This window comes from Homarus americanus, unplaced genomic scaffold (genome assembly GCF_018991925.1).
Source record: "Homarus americanus isolate GMGI-L3 unplaced genomic scaffold, GMGI_Hamer_2.0 scaffold36970, whole genome shotgun sequence".
In the NCBI taxonomy this organism is placed as follows: domain Eukaryota; kingdom Metazoa; phylum Arthropoda; class Malacostraca; order Decapoda; family Nephropidae; genus Homarus; species Homarus americanus.
In genome coordinates this window covers 3,837,955-3,860,311 of record NW_024740094.1, presented here as the reverse complement: position 1 = coordinate 3,860,311, position 22,357 = coordinate 3,837,955, and the positions used below count along the sequence as shown (strand labels likewise).

At 43.6% G+C, this 22,357-nt stretch overlaps 2 protein-coding genes across 4 annotated transcripts in view; one reads left to right on the top strand and one right to left on the bottom strand.

The window, feature by feature from the left end:
- LOC121875169 (zinc finger CCCH domain-containing protein 15 homolog) overlaps window positions 1–6,229 on the bottom strand; it is a 63,991-nt gene extending 57,762 nt beyond the window's left edge. The window contains exon 1 of the mRNA XM_042379608.1: window positions 6,049–6,229. Within this exon, the coding sequence (XP_042235542.1) occupies window positions 6,049–6,129 (81 nt within the window). The 5' untranslated portion in view covers window positions 6,130–6,229. The remainder of the gene's footprint in view (window positions 1–6,048) is intronic.
- Window positions 6,230–6,369: 140 nt separating this feature from the next.
- LOC121875168 (cell division cycle protein 27 homolog) overlaps window positions 6,370–22,357 on the top strand; it is a 107,807-nt gene continuing 91,819 nt past the window's right edge. For all 3 annotated transcript variants that reach the window (XM_042379605.1, XM_042379604.1, XM_042379607.1), the window contains exon 1: window positions 6,370–6,529. In XM_042379605.1, the coding sequence (XP_042235539.1) occupies window positions 6,506–6,529 (24 nt within the window). In that variant the 5' untranslated portion in view covers window positions 6,370–6,505. The remainder of the gene's footprint in view (window positions 6,530–22,357) is intronic.

The window sequence follows — 22,357 nt, the reverse complement described above, 5'->3', positions numbered from 1 at the left end:
GTTATTTAAGCATATCCGACTTACGACCTGGATGTCGGTCCCTAATCCCGTCATAAGTCAGGGAGTACCTGTATTAACTAGGTTAGAATGACCAATATTTTAATAAAAAAAAATGCAAAAATATTCAAGAGCACAACTTTCTTGATATTTACTTCACTGGAAACGAATGTAAACATAGAACCAATTACTGTATTTGCGAACTAGCCGATCAGCTGATGCACACAACAAAGCGTGTTTCCCGTAAGGCTTTCATTAATCAAAGTTTTGTTCGTTAATGGAATTGAAAATCCTTACGAGAGCTAAATCGTTAACCAAAATTTCGTTAAATGGACCGTTCGTTAATTGAGGGACCACTGTATATAAAAATATGGTAATGCATGTGAACAGCACTACCACCAGAATGAGTTGTTCGATTTCATTCGTTTTTTCCTAGATGTTCTTATTTCTATTAATTAAACTGGACACAACCACCTCCCCCACCCCCCTCTAAACGGCAACTATGGCACTATTGGAGGGCAGTGGAGGAAAGTGCAGCGGGCCTATTGGCCCATACTGGGCAGTCCCATTTACACCCAACCCCTATTGCTCATACTATATCCATCCAACCCATGTTGGAAGCTATCCAGTGTATTCGAGTTAATGAAGATATTTGGTAACTTGTTCCACTCATCCACTACTCTATTTCCAAAACAAGGTTTACCTATTTCGCACCTAAATCTAAATTTGCCTAATTCCCAAAGTGGATCTGTTTCTAGAGCCGATATCATTTCATCTATCAATGCGGATCTGTGCAGCATCTCCGAATGGGGAGGTAGAAACTTGGCTAAATTCAATAATAATACAAGTAAAACTCAGTATTTACCAATTACACTTTTTAAATTAGATGATCTCCCACCAATCACATTTCAGGGCGCAAGGGCCGTTGCCCTTGTTGACTTCAGGAAGGCCTTTGACCTTGTTGATCACTGCACTGTTATCAACACGGCCATTGCACTAGGGCTGCCCACCAACCTGGTCTCATGACTCACTGATTTCTTGAGTGGATGTTGTCAGGCAGTGAGGTATCAGGGCTCAATCTCCACATTCCAACACCTCACCTGCGGTGGTCCCCAGGTCAAGATGGGACCACTGTGCTTCCTCATCCTGATCAACGACACTCTGTCGGACACTCCTCACAGATGGAAGTACGTGGACGACTGCACTGTGGGGGTTTCAGTGGACAACACCGCACCAGACTACTCATCGCTACAAGGCACCCTGGACAGGCTACAGGCATGGACTACGGAGAACAAGGTCACCATCAACCACACCAAAAGTGTAGTCATGCACATCAATACCGCCACCACTCCAGTGCAAGCCCCAGCAGTCACAGTGGGTGCCCATCCTCTCCAGCTGGTGCAGTCTGCCAAACTCCTGGGTGTAACTATAGACAACAAACTGGACTGGAAGGCCCATGTAAATAACACAGTCAAGGCAGCCTCGTACAGTCTCTACATGCTACGACGACTTAGCTCACTTGGGACACCCACGCCAGAGCTGAGGACTATCTACAATGCCTATATTCTCCCCAAACTAATGTATGCGTCACCAGCCTGGTCGTCTTCTCTCAACTCCACTCAACAACGTTGGCTAGAGAAGGGACAGAAAAGGGCCTGCAGACTCATGCTCGGCGCAGAATACTCCGGCTACATCAACGCTCTCTCCATCCTAGAAATGTCATCCCTCAGTGACCTCCACCACCAAGCACTGGAAAGGTTTGGCAGCCAACTAATGCACCACCCTCGTCATCGCCACCTCCTGCCACCGGCAGCCCCCCACCCACCTCGCGCAGTCCGCCACAACAAATAATTCAGCCCATAAGAGCCTGCACTGAGATATAAGAATAGCACCATCCCTTCTATTGTTAAAATAATTAACAACTCCTGATTTATGTACTGTACAGCCCTGTAAATGTATTCAACGCATATTATATCATTATGTCTAAATCAAATGCAAGTCTGTATATTTTCAGCCACCGGCTGCAACTCTATAAATAAACCATTTATTATTATTATTTATCATTCTGCCAAATTCTAAAATAGATATGCAAGACCTCACCATTTCCTCTAATATGTCATGGAAGCCACACATCCACAACATTGCTAAAGCTGCCTCCCGAAAGCTGGGAATGCTGTACAGATGCCGTAGCTACTTCACTCCTGAGCAGTTGCTCCAAGTATATAAGGGTTTCATTCGTCCTAACTTGAGTACTGCTCTCATATCTGGGGTGACTCTTCTTCTGTCCAACTGTTAGATAGGGTGGAATCAAAAGCATTTCGTCTTATTGACTCTCTTCCTCTAGTTGATAATCTTTTTCCCTTTTCTCTTCGCTGCAATGTTCCTTCACTCTCTTTCTTTTACAGGTACTTTAACGGGCAATGATCGGTGGATTTGGCATCCTGTGGGTCACACTAGAACAACCCGTGACAGTACATCCTTCTTTTCTCATACTGCCAAACTGTGGAATGCTCTGCCTTCTTCTGAGTTTCCACACTCATACAATGTCTCACTTTAAAAAGCTGGTTTTCCGGCATCTTCGTGGTGAAGATTAATATAATCCTTTTCTTTTCTATTTTTATTTTAATTTTACTCTCATTTTTTCACCCCCTAGGCCCCGTTGTGGGTCGATGATATGTGCTCAGGTGGGCTATTCCCCGTAAAAAATAAATAAAAATAATTACAAAATTACAGTACAGTATTTTAACAGAGGCAACATTTACTAGAACCTGACCAAACCAACCTAAGAAACCTACTTAACCTCCTAACTTTCTAGCCAGGAAACAGCCCCCCCCCCCTCACATTAAACCAAGTACATGTACTTATTTTGATATCTGGTACAAATGAATACAGTACAGTACATATTTGTTGAAGCATCATGGTGTAATTTTATTATATTTTTTTTTGTGGACGTGAGAGTACGCTTGGACCAAGCTGTCAGGTGTAAAACAAACAGATGACAGTGACTCGATAGATTTTTTGGTGGAGTATAATTATACAGTAAATAATTATTTCACATACAAAGCACACAGACATTTTAGTGTCCTATGATCAGTTTTTCACTGTTTTACCCAACAATTTCTCCCATCCTTCATGAACTACCCACTACAGGTGATTTATGATAGTTGACAGAGAAAAAATTAAAATATAAAGGCTTGTTAAAAAACTATCGCCTCTTTTAAAATACAGTACAGTAATTTCTATTATACGAACATCTGCAGAAAATTGAACAAAATCAAACAATTCCTTCTAGTGGTATAGTGCTGTTCTCAAAAATTACCAAAATCAGTACAGGTGCAGTAAGGAAGTGAAGTAGGTTTCTTTGGTTGGTTAGATCAGGTTACATAAGAACTTAAGAAAATAAGGAGTCTGCAATAGGCCGGTTGGCCTGTGCATGGCAGCTCCTGTCGAGAGTTACTACCACTCTCTATCATCCATGAATCTATCTAGCCTCCTTTTGAAACTTTCCAGAGTTCCAGCACTTACTACAAAGTTGCTAAGCTTGTTCCACTCGTCCACCAACCTATTTGTGAACCAGTTTCTTCCTATCTCCCTCCTAAACCTAAACTTATCCAACTTAAATCCGTTGCTCCGAGTCCTATCCTGCTCGGATATTATAAGAATTTTATCTATATCCCCTTTATTGATTCCTTTCACCCACTTGAATACTTCTATCATATCTCCCCGCACTCTTTGTCTTTCTAGGGAATGCAAGTTAAGTTTCTTTAACCTATCCTGATATGGAAGGTTTCCAAGTCCCAGAATCATTTTCGGCATTCTTCGCTGCACTGACTCTAGTGAATTGATATCCATTCTATAATAAGGGCACCAGAACTGAACCGCATAATCGAGGTGCGGCCTGACTAGCACAAGATATAGTTGCAATAAGACCTCTGCACTCTTATTACTTACACTTCTAGATATAAAGCTCAATACTCTGTTTGCCTTATTTCAAACATTAACGCACTGTTTTCTAGGCCGTAGGTCCGGGCTTACAAACACCCCTAGGTCTCTTTCACAAGTCGACTTCTCTAGGTTGATGTTGTTAAGGCTGTATACATTGTCAGTATTTGTTCTTCCAATATTAAGTATGCTGCACTTGCTGGTGTTGAATTTCATTTGCCATTTTTGAGACCACCCCTGCAGTTTATTAAGATCCTCCTGTAATGCATTTGCATTACATTAGGTTCAAGTAAATGTTGCGGCTAATATTGATAACTGCCTCACCGATATGTTACTTGTTTTGATGTTTATATTCATACTATATTTTTCATCAGTGAGTTCTGATATGATGATACTTTTGGGGGGAAATTGCATCCTTTGGTAGATAATTAGGCCACTAGGCGCACACTACATTTTTTTCTCGGCGGTGATGTGGCGGTACACAGCCAATCATCTCCGATCAACACCAGTCGCCAGTGTATGTTTATGAGCCACCAGGACCAACCATGTGCTCTCACGTCCACAAAAAAAGTAAAATTATACCATATCATTCATAGTAAGTTCTCTCTGTTTAATAATCCCCAGAGGGTGGAGCCTCGTAGCTAGGAATGTTAGGCAAGTTTCTTTGGTTAGGTTGGTGAGGTCTTCAAACAAAACTTCTGCCACTTGCTTTTCTTATCAACAAAGGTTAGGTTAGGTTTAATTTAGAAATAAACACTTTTAACATATTTACCAAAACCACTATAAAACAGAGTGAAATTGAAGTGTTTTTAGGTAATATTTTGTTATTTGGACTTTAGATGCAGGTTATATTTAAGTTAGGTTTCATTGCAGACAGAAATATATATTTGACAATTATTGACAACTTACCTGCTGACGAATTTTCATTGCAAACAATTATAAAAATACCGCAATTTCACTATACTTTATAGTGGAAACTGTTGTAGTTTGTGCAAATGTGTTAAAATGTGGTTATTTATAATTTTAACCAAACCTCAGTTGATAAGAAAAACAAGCAACAGTGACCTGTGCCCAGGTGGGCTAATCCCCATTAAAACAAAACAACAGCTTCCTAGCTGTGGGTCTCTGCCCCCCGGCAGAGAGTTGGTAATGGGCGATTAGCCAATCAGAGCACACTCACAGTAAAATAGGGTAAAGGACCATAATCCTTTTGGTGATAAAGACTACGTTCTTCCGATGGTTTTTGATGAGTTTTATTCAATTTTGATATTGATTTTCATCAGAAATCACTCGTTCTTTAGGTAGACCTCTTCCCCCCACAGCCAAAACGAGTGAATAAAACACATAAAAAACCATCAGAAAAACTTAGGCTTCACCTCCAGAATGATTTTGAAACCTAACCAAACAAACCTAACTTAAGCCATGAAGTCACGGTCGACACACTACCCATGTACAGGGAAGAGATGAATAATAACTTCAAGTTTTTAAGGTAAACACAACACCTCATATCTCGGTTATTATTAATACATGACGAAAATGTCATAGAAGAATTGTCGTCTAATTTAACGAGTTAAACCTAAAATCACATCCAAATATTTGTAGCTGATAATGGTCCGAAACTTAACTAATACCTTCAATAGCATTAGTAGGAACTTAGCCGGTCATAGCAAAATATCCACTGCTATATACCGGGTATATTACCACAAACTATGAGTGTTTTTATAATCGTTTACTATGCTAAATCACCGGCGGGTCAGTCGTCAATCATTACCTCGTTTTTTGTGTGTATTCAAGTAACAACTACAATCAATTAACAACTACAATCAAGTAACAACTACAATCACAACAACTTCATAAAAAAAAATACTCCACATTTTACCGTCTGTCAGTCACTAGTACACCACCTATGACAATTGACAAAAAGGGGTTTATAAATTTAGCACAGCCCTCTAAAGCTGCAGTGTGGATCAATTACGGTCAATGATTTAACTGAACCACTTATCAACAGTAAAATAGTAACAGTAAATTCAATTAAAATAAAATATTGGGTATAAACTCCAGGTCATGGAAGGAGGCGGCAAGTTTTTCCCCCTCAATTTCTTCTCTTACCTCAATTATTTTCTCCTTTTTCTTCTGGTCCGTTTTTTTAGACTGAGTCGCTCCTCCTTTCTGGGCATTTTTGGGAGGCATTCTCGCATATGAACTAAAATTAGTATGAAATATTTAACAGTGAGAGCAACGTGAGGTCTAGAACAGCTGCTGCCACCAACACTATCTGGCTCTTTATTCCCACTACCTCATCTTAATACATCCTTATAAATATTACTTATAAATTATCTCACAAAATATAAAACTGAGTTGTTTTTTAGGGTAATTTTTTTATTATTTAGATGAAGGTATAAGTTAAAAGGAACCAATAGACGGGAGTTTAAAACTTTTCATTATGGCTTCCCTCTGATGACCCTGAGAGTCCGGGTGCCCTAAGGAATCCTCTGTGAAAATGACAGTGTAGGCTCTTACTAAGGATTATTCTCATAGATTTGGACTTCGTATAGACGGTGAAATTATGCTTGTGCAGGAACCAGTTCAGGTGAGTGAGGGAGAAGGAGGTAAATGAGGTGAGAAGTGTGGAGGAGAGACAAGAGGGAGAGAGAGAGAGACTTGACTGACCTCGATAGAGTTTTTGGCTATGATATAAAATTATAAATATTCTTTATAGTGATTTTATAGTACTTCAAGATCATATATTAATGGTATTTTTGGATGAGGGAATTTATGGTTGTTGTATTGACTAGTAGAGGGAAAAGGTGTGGTAATTAAGGTGATGTGACATTGCAAGTATTGGTGTTAATATATTTTTTTTTTTAAGTTGTCAATTGCATTCGTGTTGCATGTGTTTTTATGCGAGAAGCAGTACTCCATTATCCCTATTTTGTTGGTACTGTGTGAGAGAGGGTAAGGTGCTTATTAGCTAAGGGAAAACTGGTTTTTTTTTTGGACATATTGTTATAGTGAAGTTTGTTTACTTTATATTTTGGTGAACAGTGGGAAGTAATATTAAATTCCTTTGAGATGGAATTACACATGTTAATTTTGTTGATTAATTTGGCTAAGTAAATTTAAAGAAAGTAAGTCTGGCCAATTATGGTAGTGAAACTATATACTGTACTGTAGGTGGACAAGGTCAGCTGTTTGACTTAATACTTTTTTTGTATGTGTGCTCCATAACAAACAATAGACATTATGGGTATTATTTCACTTGTCACTACACCATCTCTGGAATTTTATAGTTGCAATCAGTAGTTTCGACAATTTTAAGACACTTTTCTTCAATGGCATTTCTGGTGCAATTTACGTTTAAGCGAGATAATTAACATATTATTGTGTATGTTCGTACATGGTGGTACACCCAGAACACCGTACCATGTGGTGGTAAACACGCTAAACATCGAATGACTGCAGCTCCCCTGTTAGGTTAGATTGGTTAGGGTTTTGTTTTTCTGGTGGTTTTAATGTGTTTTGAACACTTTTTACCTTGATTTTCATAGCAAGTCTCTAAATTCTAAGATGGAAGGGGGCTTATCCCAGAAACTATTGATTTGTGCCAGAAATAAAGGTCAAAATCGTTCATAACACTTAAAAAACATCGTAGAAAGTTTCAAATTCGATTTCATATATTGGCAACAAATGAAAATTAAAAATTTTATTCCACGATCACTCTAAAAAAGGAAGTCCACAATCTTCTTCCTCACCAGGGTTTCCAAGACCTTTTCCATAATGCTGGTTAAACTAATTGGTCTGAAATTCCCTGGAACTTGTCTGCTTCCTTTTTTGTAGATTGGCGAGACATAAGCCAGCTTCCAGGCATCTGACTACCTTGGCTGTGGAGAAAGATGTTGAGAAATATAATTTCAGTGGCTTCAGTACCTGAATTGAATCAGTTTATTTATCCAGAAAAACACAGATACAGAGTGGATAATAATAACAATATTAACATGGCTGAGTCAGTTGAGAACCTGAGCTCTCTTTGAGGCACCTGATATATACTATAGTGTACATTTATCTCAAAGAAGTATTATGTAACATTTAGTATCATCTGGAATAGTACACATAGCATGGTGGTAATAAGAACATCTCATAATGTTACCACGGTTATCACTTCAATATTTATTTATTTTATTTTTTTATATTATAAGTAGTGTATACAGTATATACAGGGTACATAAATTACAGTGGAATTGAAAAACAAATATAATGGGGAAGCAGTACAACATGGGTTGTACAGTATTAAGGTTGAGCAAGAGGACAGAACTGTCAGGATTATGTCTAGTTGGCAATTATGTTTAATTGCAATGGTAACTACTTATTTATTTACATGATAATTTCCGATAAAACGGTTTTGTTGGTACAATAAAAGCAGGTACTGTAAATATAGTAGGTATTACAAGAAATATTAATACTTAGACAATAGATATTTTTTAAGAGATGATTTAAAGGAAGGGAGCGTAGTCTTTGCTCGGATGGGTGGGGGTAAGTTGTTCCACACCTTCACACCGTGATATTTTATGGATGTCTGGGACTGAGAGGAGTGCATGGGGGGTGGTCTTAGTAGCTCTGGGTGCCATAGGTTATATCTCTGATTATTTCGGAACTGGAAATAATTATTGCCAAGCAAGTGATTGATTGATATGTAAACAAAGAGGGCACAGCAATAGGTGTTAATATCTTCAAATTTTAACATTTGGTCCCATTGCTTTGTTTTCATTCAGTTTCTTTAGTAGGTTGTATGTTTCTTAGGGTACATCATGTGCTTAGGGTTCTAATAGGCTCGGAGTTTTCACTGAAAGAGTTTATTATAGTTTTGTTTAATGACCAAAGAAAGTCATTAAGGAATATTAAATCTCTGCTATCCTTCTTGATAAAAACAGAGAGAAAGAAATTGTTTAATGTTTCTGCAACCTCTTGGTTATTTTGAGTTAGAGATCCATCTGATTTTAAGAGATATCCTGTTGGGTTTCTACTTTTTTTCTTGCTGTTTACGTTTTGAAGGGTGCCATGAGGTTACTCCGTATATTTTGTAATATGTTCTTTTAATATTGCCTTTTTATTTTCTCAGCGTAGCAGCAGACTTGTTTCTTTGCAGTACATTTATGATAAATTGCAGGTGTTCTGTGTGACTGGAACCTCTTCCAAGCAAAATTATTCATTCTTGTGGCTCAATCTGCATGCTTGCTAAACTAGTGGTGTTTGGTTGCTGTGTGTCCTTGACTCTTACATTTGTAAAAAAAAACTCTGCCAGTTGCAGAAGTATTCCACTGTTTGTTTATGTTTGAACTGTCTCCCAAAAGTCTATCCCAGTCATGGTAACCTTTGAAGTAATTCAGTTTGTGCCTTTCATCTTCATTTTGGGTAGAACTACAGTACAATACTGCCATATTGGTAGTCAAAGGTGATCACAGCTTGGTAAATTTTCCCCAGAGGAGCATTTACCATTAAGTTTTCAATTATGTACATCATACTCAGAGGTGATAGTTACTGTAGATCTAATGTGCTTGGTTAGTCGAGTCCTTTGGTACGAGTGAAGTTTATGCCAGGATGAGTTGGGTACTTAGCCTGAAGTGTCATAGTATTGAATTGTTGTTAGATTGTGTGTGGTGCCGAGTTTATTTTGTGAGTGACCCATTTTATCGATGGAAGACTGAACAACAGTGACAACTAGGCAGTCTTTTTATCCCTCTGCAATAATATTTTGTTTGAGGGTTTCATTGTTTTTATTGTAGCAGTTGCCTTTTCCATAGACAGCTCCAACTAGTACATTGGGACCATTTTATATATGTCTAACATACTTTCACATTGATTCTCTTTCACCCTCAGCTGGGTGCTTATCCCACTTCGAATCTTCCAGGCATTATGTACTCGTATATGCAAGAGGATACCCCCTCCAATACTGTACTATTATTGTTGTCATGTTGTCCTTTCTAATTTATGCAGTATGGAGCTCACTGTCACTTATACAGTATTACTTGGCAGACACCAGCTCTGTACTATACATATTAATTCAGGCTTTAACAGAAATGGAAACATGGTGTCCTCATGGCCATCTACTTTTAATAAAAGCTCGAGAAGGTTTGGTTAGATATAGTTTTCTTTAAAGTCATATTTCATTAAATATTACTGGAGACCGCAGGTATTATACTTGCCATGTTATTTGCTGTGTTAACAAAAGTGGGCTTCACTATTTTTATCTTGTATTATAGCTAATATCTCTAACCCAAAACCATTCCATGGAAACCACCTCCAGAATCAGAGTTGTAAAAAGTACCAGACTGTAAACGCCTTGGTTAAGGACGTTCAGGTGACGGGCAAGTCGAAGGTAATGATTGAAACTCGCCTTTTGACGCATTCAATATTTATTGATGTGGTCAAAACCTGCAGAGAACAAGGCATTCATTAGTATTACATGGTGATCTATCTGATACATAATTAGTTAGTCTCAGACGATGTCATCTTAATTACAATTGATTATTAAGCACAGTGACATGTTACAAAGTTCATAACTCTATTAAACTTAATTACTCTTCATTCCGCAGTGTCTTATTTCTCCAGATAATGCAGAAACGAGTAGGCATAATTAGTCCACAATATTTCAGTACTGAGGGGTATGTCATCATTTTGGCTGTACTGTACTTACAAGTGCGGGTCAATGCGAACCAGTATGGTGTTCCAAGGGACAATAGTACTGTGTAAATTGTTCCAGCACAAAACTCGGCCAGGATTGGGAGTCGGTGTTTACCACCGAGGGCTGGTGGCTTCATGGTCCTCACAGCATCACTTGAGAAGGCGATCTGCATCATAGAGGCCAGGCAGCCACGCCACCCTTTAAACCATACTCAGCAGAATCAGGGCATCTTGTTTGTGCAGGTCGCGTGGGGGGGGGCGACGCACGTGGTCTCAGGCTGATAGATTGAATGTTTGTTCGGGTAAGGCAATGTCATTGGCAAAATGTTACTCAGGTAGAAGTAAAAGTAGCTAAAGCAGAAGTAAAAAGGTATCTCATTCATAAAGTACTCAAGAACTGTACTGAAAGTAAGAAATAAGAACAAAATTATTAATTGTCTCGTATTTTAAAATAAATCCACAGTAAATTATAAAAACTGGTTAGCTAAAGATAAAAATAAAATACACAGTATTACGCATAATTATTTGAAAGTCTTTCTCTATATGTTCATAGTACCATTTAATGAAAGCAAAAGCCTAACATCTGAAATTTTTTGGTAGTGCAGAAGGCTTTGACCTAAAAATGGGTAATTTTGATGCAACATTCCTAGATTAAGCTTGAGGGTTGCCTGTTCTACCTCAGGGTTGGAATTTTTGAAAAACAATCTTTGTGTATACTTAACCCCACATTTTCCCTGGTCTTCATAGCTCACCCCACTAGATTCAAGTAAGAAAGTGATGTTGAGCTTTTATAAGTAAATTGCCATGTACAGGCAGTCCCCGACTTACAACGGGGTTAGGGACCCAAATCCAGGTCATAAGTTGAAAATGCGAAAATAATACATAGAAAATCTAAAGTGGGTCTCTTTTTTTTCTTCTCAGCACCAAAAAACTCTCACTTTTATGCTTGCCAGCCATTTTAAAGGGAATTACAAACAAAAATTTTGTCAGTACACAGCGCAATCACTAACGTCGGGACTCAAAAATACGTAGTTTGACAACATTTTGGTACGACCTAGGCGGTCGTATGTCCGGGTATTCATAAGTCGAAGAGTACCTGTATATAATAATATAAGTAAACTATTGGTTTAATATTATCACTGTATTGTAGTGTAGAAGATACGTGAATATTCCCGAGTTCCGACTTCCACTGTTATCCAACTCTCGACTTTGCCAAGTACTGTATTCAGAACCTTATTATTGTAATACGTATCTCCCTTTATTACTTCATGGGAAAATCAGCAACCAACAATAGTATATATACCTTACGGTACAGAACAGCTATATCCTTGGCCATTTGGGTACCACTTGAGACCAAACAAACAACTGAGTCTGGGTAACAAATGAACTTTGCCTTGCTCGTGGTAGTAAACAGAAGTTATCACTAGAAGGATAAGTACTCTTCTGCTTTCATCTGATGACAATTTGTCAACTAAGTTAACAAATTAGACCAATATCGAAACATTAATTTCATTATAGAACAAACCGATCTCAATGTTGCCATTCTACGGACTTTTCCGTTGCTTATAACTTCTGTAAAATTATCGTTTCAGTCATCCACCTCTTTGGAAGTTGGTCAGAATCGTTAAAAACACATAAAAAACTATTGGAAAAATATAATTTCAACCTGACCTAACCAACCCTAACCTAAAGCTCCCTCAGACGGTGGTAACTTAATATCCTATAATTTGCTGGATGACTGAAACAATAATAATACCATAGCTTCATTGATTATTAGAATGGTAATTTATTGGTCTTTGGTGCTTGGGTACATAGATGAAATGATATGAAAGAATGCAAGTGATTGGGGGTCTGACTAATCTTGGGAAGTCTCCCTTCAGAAACTGATTAATAGGCTAAAAAAATGAATGTTCTAGTCTTATGAAATGTTAGACATACATGTTAGTCAACAGGAAATAACATAATTGTTACTGTACTCGCCATCTATGGTTGTTGGCAAGTCGGAGAATTCAGCGGGACATTGTACCTCAGCTCCCATCTGGGAGTGAACTGTCAGACATGCTGGTGATGCACTACCAACTCACTCCATCTTACAACTTCACAACACCTTCACATGGTTCCTTATTATTACACTATATACAGTACATTCACCACTCTTTTGGGTTAGAAGTGTGTTTGTGAGTGGAATGCTGGGAAATATGGAATGCACAGTGGCACTTTGCATTTGGCACACATCCATGTTGCGAGTTTCTTTATCTGAGGTCGTTTGGACGTAGATGAACACACCCTGCAGCAATGCTGACCCATGTAGTTTTGTGCAGAAAGGCGGTCAGGGCCAAGTGGTTGGAATGCAGCACGACCACGAATTCCTGACTTCACTGTGCCGTATTTCTCAAGAATCTTGGACACAACATCATGCACAAATTCCTTTCGCTTGATTTTTTACCAGTCTTTACTAGGTAATAGTTGTAGGAATTGAGTACAGTGGGCCCTCGGTTAACGAGCACAATTCGTTCCAGGAGGTTGCTCGTTAACCGAAAAACTCGTTAACCGAAACCATAGTTTCAATGGGTTTTTGGGTAATTGGTTCCAGCTCACCGAAAATTGCCTAAATTCAACAAAAAAGGTAGAAAAGTACACTTGCTTTGAGGTGTGTATGTAGAAGGCTCCTGGATGATGATGATGATGATGGGAATTAGAATGGGGGTGGAGGAGAAGGGAGAAGAGAAGGCATTGGGGTGGAAGAGAAGTCACCCCATGGCACCATTTCACCCATAAAATTTTAGTTCTCTTGGTGTAATTCAAGATTATTTTCTTTAAATCAACACTGCACTGCATTATATATTGTCAATATGTAAAATAAATTTCAAAATGACCAATAATTTGCTTGGAAACACAGAAAAAAAGCATTTAGTTGAAGAGAGTCTCAAGCAAGATGTTACCTCCACTGAAAACAGAGAGAGACTAACGCCTGTCTGGTGTGTTAACAGGCTGGATGGCATGCCAGAAACTAGTTTCTTTACCTTCAATTATGTTCAATAATTGTTAAAATGACTAAAAAAGTTAATATTAAACTTTTAAAATTATTGAATAGTATAAACTTCTTGATATTTACTAAAATAGTAAGGAATTTAAGCCCTAAAACCGATTACTGTATTGGCGGACTAATACTACAGCTGGTGGACCGCCAAATGCAAGCGAAAACATGTTGAAATCGGCTCGTAAAAAACTCGTTAATCGAGGGATTGCTCGTTAACTAAAGTTAAGAATCTTATGGAAGGTAAATCGTTAACCGAGGCGCTCGTTAACCGAGGGACCACTGTACAGCTGCTTCAACCAAATGGAAAAACAGTTTCTTGTACCATTTTACAGATTTCCGCATGGATTCAATATTATCGATTTGCATGTAGCTTCTGTCAACTAAGTGCATATATCAGGCTTCATGATTGTGTTCCCAATCTTGTAGTCGATCTTCTTGGAATCAATCATATCCCCCATATGTACATTTGTTAGCATTGTCACCTCTCTTATGTCCTTCTAATGTAGTGCCAGTAGGTTATTGCACTCATATTTGTCCACTTCACCCTTTATAGTATTTTCTTTGAACACTGGCACGTGCTTTCTGTTTCTGTGCACTGTACCTCATGAACCAGTGTATAAAAATATACACAGGTCAGGGCTACGGTAGTTATCTGTAAACAAGATGTGCTCTTTCCCAAGATAAGGTTCAATCATCTTTTTTACAATTGCCATGGAAATGCCAGTCTTATTATCATGAGGAATATCAGTTGTAACTCCAGTGTACACAATAAGATCAAGCACAATTCTTGTCTCAGTCACATAAAACAAACACTTTGATTCCAAAGCGATGACATTTACTCGGAATGTATTCCTTAAATGCAAGACGACCTTCGAACAAGACAATAGACTCATGAGTTACCAAGTTCTGGAATTGTAAAAATGGGTCTTTCATTTTGATTTTCAATGCAGTAAACACTGGTCTAATTTTGGACAACGGTTCACTCCAGTCCATGGTGGTGTTATCGGCAAAGTGGAGGTATTTCAAGAGCAGCTTGAACTTGTCACGCGACATATACTTGCCGAACACAGGTGTTGCGAGTAGAATGTTTTTGAACAAGGACTCAACCATTGAGTGTTTCTCTGATAGTGGCATCAACATTGCTAATGCAAGAAACATGAACATTTCAGCTACAGTGGTCTTTCCGGCACTGTACAGGTGAGCCATATAAAGAGGCTTCTTCGTCACAAAAAAACAAAATTCATATTTGTTTCACTTGCGATATCACTAATCAATTCCTCTTCAAAAAACATACAAAAATATTCCCAGTAACTGCTGTCATCATCCACATTTGCAGCTGCAGAAATAACTTTGTCTGAAGTGTCAAAAACATAAGTAGTATTTGGCTCATAATTCTGACAATTACACCACACAAGGTCACTAGCTGGTACAGGTTGTTGTTCGAGTATGTGCACATTGAAGTTGGGAAAGCTGTCTCTTCCCATGCACTTGTGGGCCCCTACGTTGTTTCTTAGCAGGAGGTTCATTCTGTTGTGGAACAGCAGGTGCAGGCTGTTGTGGAACAGTAGGTGCAGGCTATTGTGGAACAGCAGGTGCAGGCTGTTGTGGAACAGCAGGTGCAGGCTGTTGTGGAACAGCAGGTGCAGGCTGTTGTGGAACAGCAGGTGCAGGCTGTTGTGGAACAGCAGGTGCAGGCTGTTGTGGAACAGCAGGTTCAGGCTGTTGTGGAACAGCAAGTCCAGGCTGTTCGTGTTCTGGGTAATAAATTCTATATACAGGAGCGAACACAAACACCTGTATGGTTTTGTAGGTTCAATTTACTGGATAAGAGATATGTACACAAGGGGAGTAGCGCTCCTCAACCTGTCTGCTTGTCAACTGCTCTATAGACGACGTATGGCAAGTGATACACTAACAGCTTCCATACGTCGCCAGGCACATTAATTAGGCATGTGGGACATCTTAAATATATTGCCACACGCTACTAGCTAGGCTGAATAAATAGTACATAAATGGAGCACATACATAATATACATAGCATAATATAAATACATATACAGAATATACATACACCTCCCTCCCCCCTATACGCTCATAGCAAAGTCTTGAGCGGACCTTTTCTTTTGGATCCGTTCTGAGCGTCGAGGGACTTCATCACTGGGAAGGGTATGGGACTCAACACTGGTGGCGGGGTCAGCAGAAGGCGCTACACGGGCGGAGAACGCGTTCTCCACCACATGCTCCACTACCGGGTATCAGACTCAGGTCCTGACTCAATGAGACCCAAGTGATCACGCCACTTTGTCCTGAACATAGGAGGTGCCTGGTCCCGAACACGGGACTTGGGTGCCTACACTCAACCTGGGGAGAGAATGGTCACAGGCGACGACGCCTTGAACACGCGGCTCAAGCGATCATAATCCTTCTGTCTTGGCCTGCTACCCTGGAGAAGGATTGAGGGTGAGCAGACAATAAGAATCCAAGGGGGGCTCTACAAGACCTGGGCAGGAGCGCCCCGTGTAGTTAGGTGTTGCGTGAGCCAAGAAGATCTCGTTGAAGGCCCTCGGTGAGTCAATGTTCTAGAAGGCCACCTTAAGGATGAGGTGCTTCAGGGATTTGACAGCAGCCTCAGCGCAATGCTGGACTGCGGGTAATGGGGCGATGACAACACATGCCGACTTATCGTCAAGGAACACAGCAAAACCCGCTTTCAGAACTGAGGCCTCCGTCGGGTTCGCAGAGGGCGACAGGAACGCCCACGCCACGAAGTAGTGGTGAACTTGCCGATGGCGCAGACGCCGTGGTCATTATCAAGACTTTGATGACAACCGCCAACCAGAGAGACGGTCGATAACAAGGAAGGACTCTTCTGGGACACAGAAAAAAGTCGCCCAGCCACAGACTCCAATGGCGGTGGGGTTGTTGCCACCATGAAGCGGGTTCCTGCTGGCTGGAAGTTGTAATACTTGGCAGGCTCAGCACGACGGAGAAACATTGAAGATGTCGGAGTCAATGCCGCCAGAACACAGTCTGTCGTGGCATCGCTGCTGGGTGGCCCCAGCTCCACGGTGACTGTCGTGGAAGGCGGTGCCAAGACGGGGGGACGAGCAGCAGGGACACCATACACGCGGCTCCGCACAGAACAAGGTCCGGCTGTGAGCAGAAAGCCCACGCGGGAGTTTCCAATACGTGGAGCAGGGTGCGTTGTGAAGATCGAAGGGTTACAGAAAAATCCATTCTCGTTAATAATTTCTGACGTTTGTCGACGAGAAGGCCATTGGCCCGGTCATTGTTCGATGAAGCCTGGCTGCCCTGTCGCTATCTGCATGGTAACCGGAACGGCGGGACGACCCGGCATGTAGAGTGACCACAACCCGACGAAGAGCGCAGGTCGGCCGCTGCCATTACGGTCTTCTGGAGAAAGCGGCTAGACAGAGAGCGCGATAAGGCATCAGGGATAGAGAGCCTTACCAGCACGCCACACTGTTGTGAAGATGTACGTACGAGAGCTTTCAGACGCTGGAGGCGGGTTCTCAACGCGCCCAGCGTAGTGCTGGAGGACGTACGTTGGCGAAGTGGTCGGTCACCAGGTGAAAGTGTTGCAGGCCTATGAGGAAAATTCCGTACCTTGGGCATCGCCCAAACCACAGCCAACAGCTCAACTCAATAGTATGAGCGCCCCGGTGTCAGAGAGGAAACGCCAGCCGCAATGGGACGAGCGAACTGCCTCCACTCGCGATCCTGCAGAAGCGATCCCGTCACCGTGGCGCCGCCGGAGTGCATCTGTCTGCAACTGTTAAGGTCAAACGCGGCGGAGACAGGTGGACTAGACACGGCCTGTTCTTACCTTTAAGGAAGGCCCACGGTGTCCTCTTTGGGGCTCATCAGGCTAAGTGGTTTGGGCAGAGCATGAGGATAAGCCGACTAAAACTCTGCTAACTGCTGACGGGACCGGCGAAGGACCTCAAGTCGGAGGTTAGCAGAGGGGGAAAATCCGTGATGGCGCGACCTTTTCAGTTTGGGGCTACATACCATTCTTATATGTGCATCACAAAGGTCAACTGGAAGAGCTGGCCAGAACAGACTTGTCGTATTTAGGGTAATGCCGCGTTTCCGCACCTGTTGAGTACCTGAGATACGCAGAGGTGATCCATATAACCTTCGCCGTGACACGAGTATGTCGTCGATCACTTTCACACAGTTCGCCAAACCTTTAGAGCCATATCACCGGCCGGAAAGCGCCTCCTGAGCGGCGAATCCCATAGCCGCAATAACTGTACCCATGCGGGTGTTGATGGCGTGAGGGTCGTCTTTGGCAAGCTCTATCTGCTAGTATCCACACAGGGCGCCCATCGTCTGAAGAAGCGCGGCGTTCAAACTGCGATAGCTGCAAGGGCGGGAGAAGGGTGCGAGACGAGACACCTGGCTGTTGAGCTTGAGAGGTCAGTGGTGTATCCCAACACCACCTTTGGGTTTTGCGATTTACCATCAGGGGTGACACCATGGAGACGGGTCACGCCGTTGGTGCGATCACTTTCGGGCGACCATGAGTCCAGCTTGCTTGACCGCCTGGAAGGCCAGGACCAGTCGAGGGGTGTAATAGCTGGGTCAAGGTCGTCTCAGGTGGATCCTTATGGGACCTACCATCTTCTTGAGAGGTTTGATTCCAGAGCTGGACTTGGTCACCAGAACGTCGCTGAATTCCCAGAGATCGAGCCCAGGAGAGAAACTGGCAAGAGGGTAGGGTAGGGGCAGCAGGTCGTTGTTGCCCTCGCACCCTGTTGGCGTGTTTTACCTAGAGAATAGGGTTTAAGTCCTGGGAGATGATGGCAACTCTGACAATGTCTGTGGAAAGCAAGGAGTTGACACCTTATGCACATCAATCCAGGCTTGACACGACCTGTTGCCAAGTATCGTGCTTGGAGTGAACCCATGTGGCCGGCCCAGAACCATCTGTCAGAAGCGAGATCCTTGGAGGTCCAGATCACTTGGAGAGAGCCCCAAGCATTGCAAATGCTGGGACCGATGACTGTAGCATCAGCGCCGGTGTGGCAAGCAACATCTGAAGACGGATGGCTATTGCTGTAAGTCACGATGACACTGATGTACTGGGGGACTTTGGTCCTGGGACGCGGGGAGCACAATTCCTAATATGGCTCGAGTTCCAGGGTCGCTATGTTTGATTGGAAGACTGTGCGGGGCCTCACTGGTGGAAGGGCGCTGGAGCTCGCACGCTGTCCTTGGGTTTGCTGGCAACACTCGTCGTGGCCCAGACAATTGATACATTGCACGTGTCCAGTGGGCATCAGGTTGTGAGTGACCAGTGGCTCCTTACGGCCCACAACTGTTGAGGTAGATCCAGCAGCTGACACACCTGTGTTCTGTGCTGCTTACTACAGGTTAGCAAGTAAAATAAACCGGTGGACGGTGCGGGCGGCGAGGAGTGGCACTTTTGTCCTTCTTGTACCAGAGCCAGCGCCATGACAGCGTAGGGGGAGCCTGGATGGCAGAGAGGTGGCACACCTGGCAGCCTCAGAGGAGCCGACATATCGCCAACACATCCTTAGAGAGAAGAGGAAGAGCGAGGGTGAGGCGCTGGGATGCCTCGCCCCTAACACCCATCAGGATCACCTGCTTCAACTGGGTCTCATTCGCCTGGTGGCCTATTACATATCTACCTCTTCAGGCTTTAAGTCGTGTATAAAGGTGGATTTATAAGTCTCACCCTCCATCTGTCTGCAGCTAAACAATTCTCCTGCGCAGAGCTTCATTCGGCTGTCTTGATGCTGTCATTGTAGAATGTCCAGCACCTCTACAGACAACATCTAAGAGGTTTGTTTGAGGTACCTGCAACGTATGTTCCAAGACACGCTGAATTTCCCAAGGACAGGCACATACACGCAGCTGGATGAGTTAGTTTAAGGTACAAACCTGGAGGTCCACCATTGTAGAATAATCAGTCCACCGTCACCTATTCACGAAAAGTCTGGAAATTCACATCAGGCTTCAAGGATGCGTTGCTGCAGTGGGCTGGGGGGAGTGAAGGAAGCGTTGATGAGGTATCTGAACCATTCGGTACCGAGGCAGTGTTAGAGCCAGGGCTTGCTAACAGTGAGGCGAGATTCAAGGCTTCAAACCGTACTGTTTTCCAATCTCCTGGTGTCTCTTCTGCTTCTGCTGTTCTTGTCATTCGCCGCAGCGTCTGTTAGTTTATCCGCGACTTTCATTCTCTCATAAATCACTAATTATCTTCTGGAGACAACGCGAATATGTTGAGGTAAGGGCTGCGCGAGGTTGTGGTAGCTGAGCGTTATGGTTGGCCTGGTCATCCATCTTTGCGGGTTATCATCCGACTGACTCATCCGGCGCTGGTTCCACGGATGTTAGGCACGGTGGTTATTCATTTATCTGGCTGTGTCTAAATCAGTGTTGACCGGTCAGCCCGTGTCACAACAAGATCTCTGACAAAAATTTAATTAAATATTATAGATGTATATTATATATATAAAATATAAGGAATAAGCCGCGTCAGTGTGTGTGTAGTATTGTGTGGTGCCTGGGTGGGGCGGTTTCTGAGCTGTGAGGGGTGGTGGAGACGACGTTAGCGCAGTTACCCCTTAGGCTCGAGGGGAGGACTGAAACTTACTTACAAATGCCTGAGAACATGCCGTACCTTGGGAACTTTAGAATAAGGTCACACATGTATGGCACGCAAACACATAATGCACTAAACACTTCACAGAAAATCAGTCACTGACACTGCTCAAAGTTGCTAAATTCTTCGAGGAGGGGTGCGGTTGACACAGGGAAGGAGTCCATAAGCCGCTTTTCCCACAAAGTTTGCACTTCACTGTAATTATCCAGTAAACCGTTCACTGCGCCATGTTCGTGTTCTGGGTAATGTTCTTTATATAGGAGCGAACACAAACACCTGTATGGTTTGTAGGTTCTATTTACTGATAAGAGATATGTACACAGGGAGAAGCTCTCAAACTCGTCTGCTTGTCAACTGCTCTAGAGACGTATGGCAAGTGAGACATTAACAGCTTCCATACGTCGTGCCAGGCACATTAATTAAGCATGTGAAAATGGTAATAATATTGGCCACGCGCCGCTACCTAGGCTGAATAAATAATATATATAAATGGAGCACATACATCAAGATACACATACAATATATAATACAGCATACATAATACAGAATATATACAGTGCCCGGCCCCTCACCCGGTTCATAGCCGGGGTGCCCAACTCACACCCCATTTCATGGTGACCAGGTGCCTCCGGCCCTCACACCCCGCCTGGCGGCACTGGAAGTGCTGCACCCACGCCTGCCGTGCCACTGAAGGGGTGGCCGGCCCTCACACCCCGGGTCATGTCACTGAAGCGGTGCCCAGCCGTCACACCCCTGGCCATGGCACTGAAGGTGTGCCCGGCCCTCACACACCTGGTTATAGACCTAAACGGGTGGCCGGCCCTCACACCTCGGGACATGGGGCTGAAGGGGTGGCCCGGCCGTCACACCTCAGGTCATGGCACTGAAGGAGTGGCTGGCCCTCACACCCCGGGTCATGGCACTGAAAGGGTGCTCGGCCCTCACACCCCGGGTCATAGCACTGAAGGGGTGCCCGGCCCTCATACCCCGGGTCATGGTGCTGGAGGGTGTGCCCGGGCCTCTCACCCCAGTTCACAGCACTATAGCGGTGCCCGGCCTTCACACCCCGTTTCATGGCACTGAAAGGGTGCCCGGCCCTCACAACCCGATTCCTGGCACTGAAATCGAGCCCGGCCCTCACACTCCGGGTCATGGTGCTAAAGGGGTGCCCGGCCCTCACACCTCGATTCATGGCACTGAGGGGTGGTTGGCCATCACACCCCGGGTCATGGTGTGAAGAGGTGCCCGGCCCTCACACCTCGATTCATGGCACTGAAAGGGTGCCCTGCCCTCACACCCCGGTTCATGGCACTGAAGGGGTGCCCGTCCGTCACACCCCGGTTCATGACACTGAAGGGGTGCCCGGCCCTCACACTCCGGGTCATGTCACTGAAGGGGTGCACGGCCATCACACCCCGGGAAGGGACCTAAAGGGGTCCCCGGCCCTCACACCACGGGTCATGGAGCTGAAGGGGTGCCCGGTCATCACACCCCGATTCATGTCACTGAAGGGGTGCCCGGCCCTCACACCGCGGTTCATAGTTCTGTAGGGGTGCCCTGCCCTCACACCCCGTTTCATTGCACTAAAGGGGTGCCCGGCCCTCACACCCCGGGTCATGGCACTGAATCGGTGCCCGGCCGTCACACCCCTGGCCATGGCACTGAAGGCATGCCCGGCCCTCACACCCCTGGTCATAGACCTAAACGAGTGCCCGGCCCTCACATCCCGGGTCATGGGGCTGAAGGGGTGCCCAGCCCTCACACCCCGGGTCATGGCACTGAAGGAGTGACCGGCCCTCACACCCCGGTTCATGGCACTGAAAGGGTGCCCAAACCCACACACCCCGGGTCGTGTCATTGAAGGGGTGCCCGGCCCTCACACCCTGGATCATGTCACTGAAAGGGTGCCCGGCCCTCACACCCCGGGTCATAGCACTGAAGGGGTGCCCGGCCCTCATACCCCGGGTTATGGTGCTGGAGGGGTGCCAAGCCCTCACAATCAGATTCATGGCACTGAAATCGAGCCCGGCCCTCAGCACAGTGAT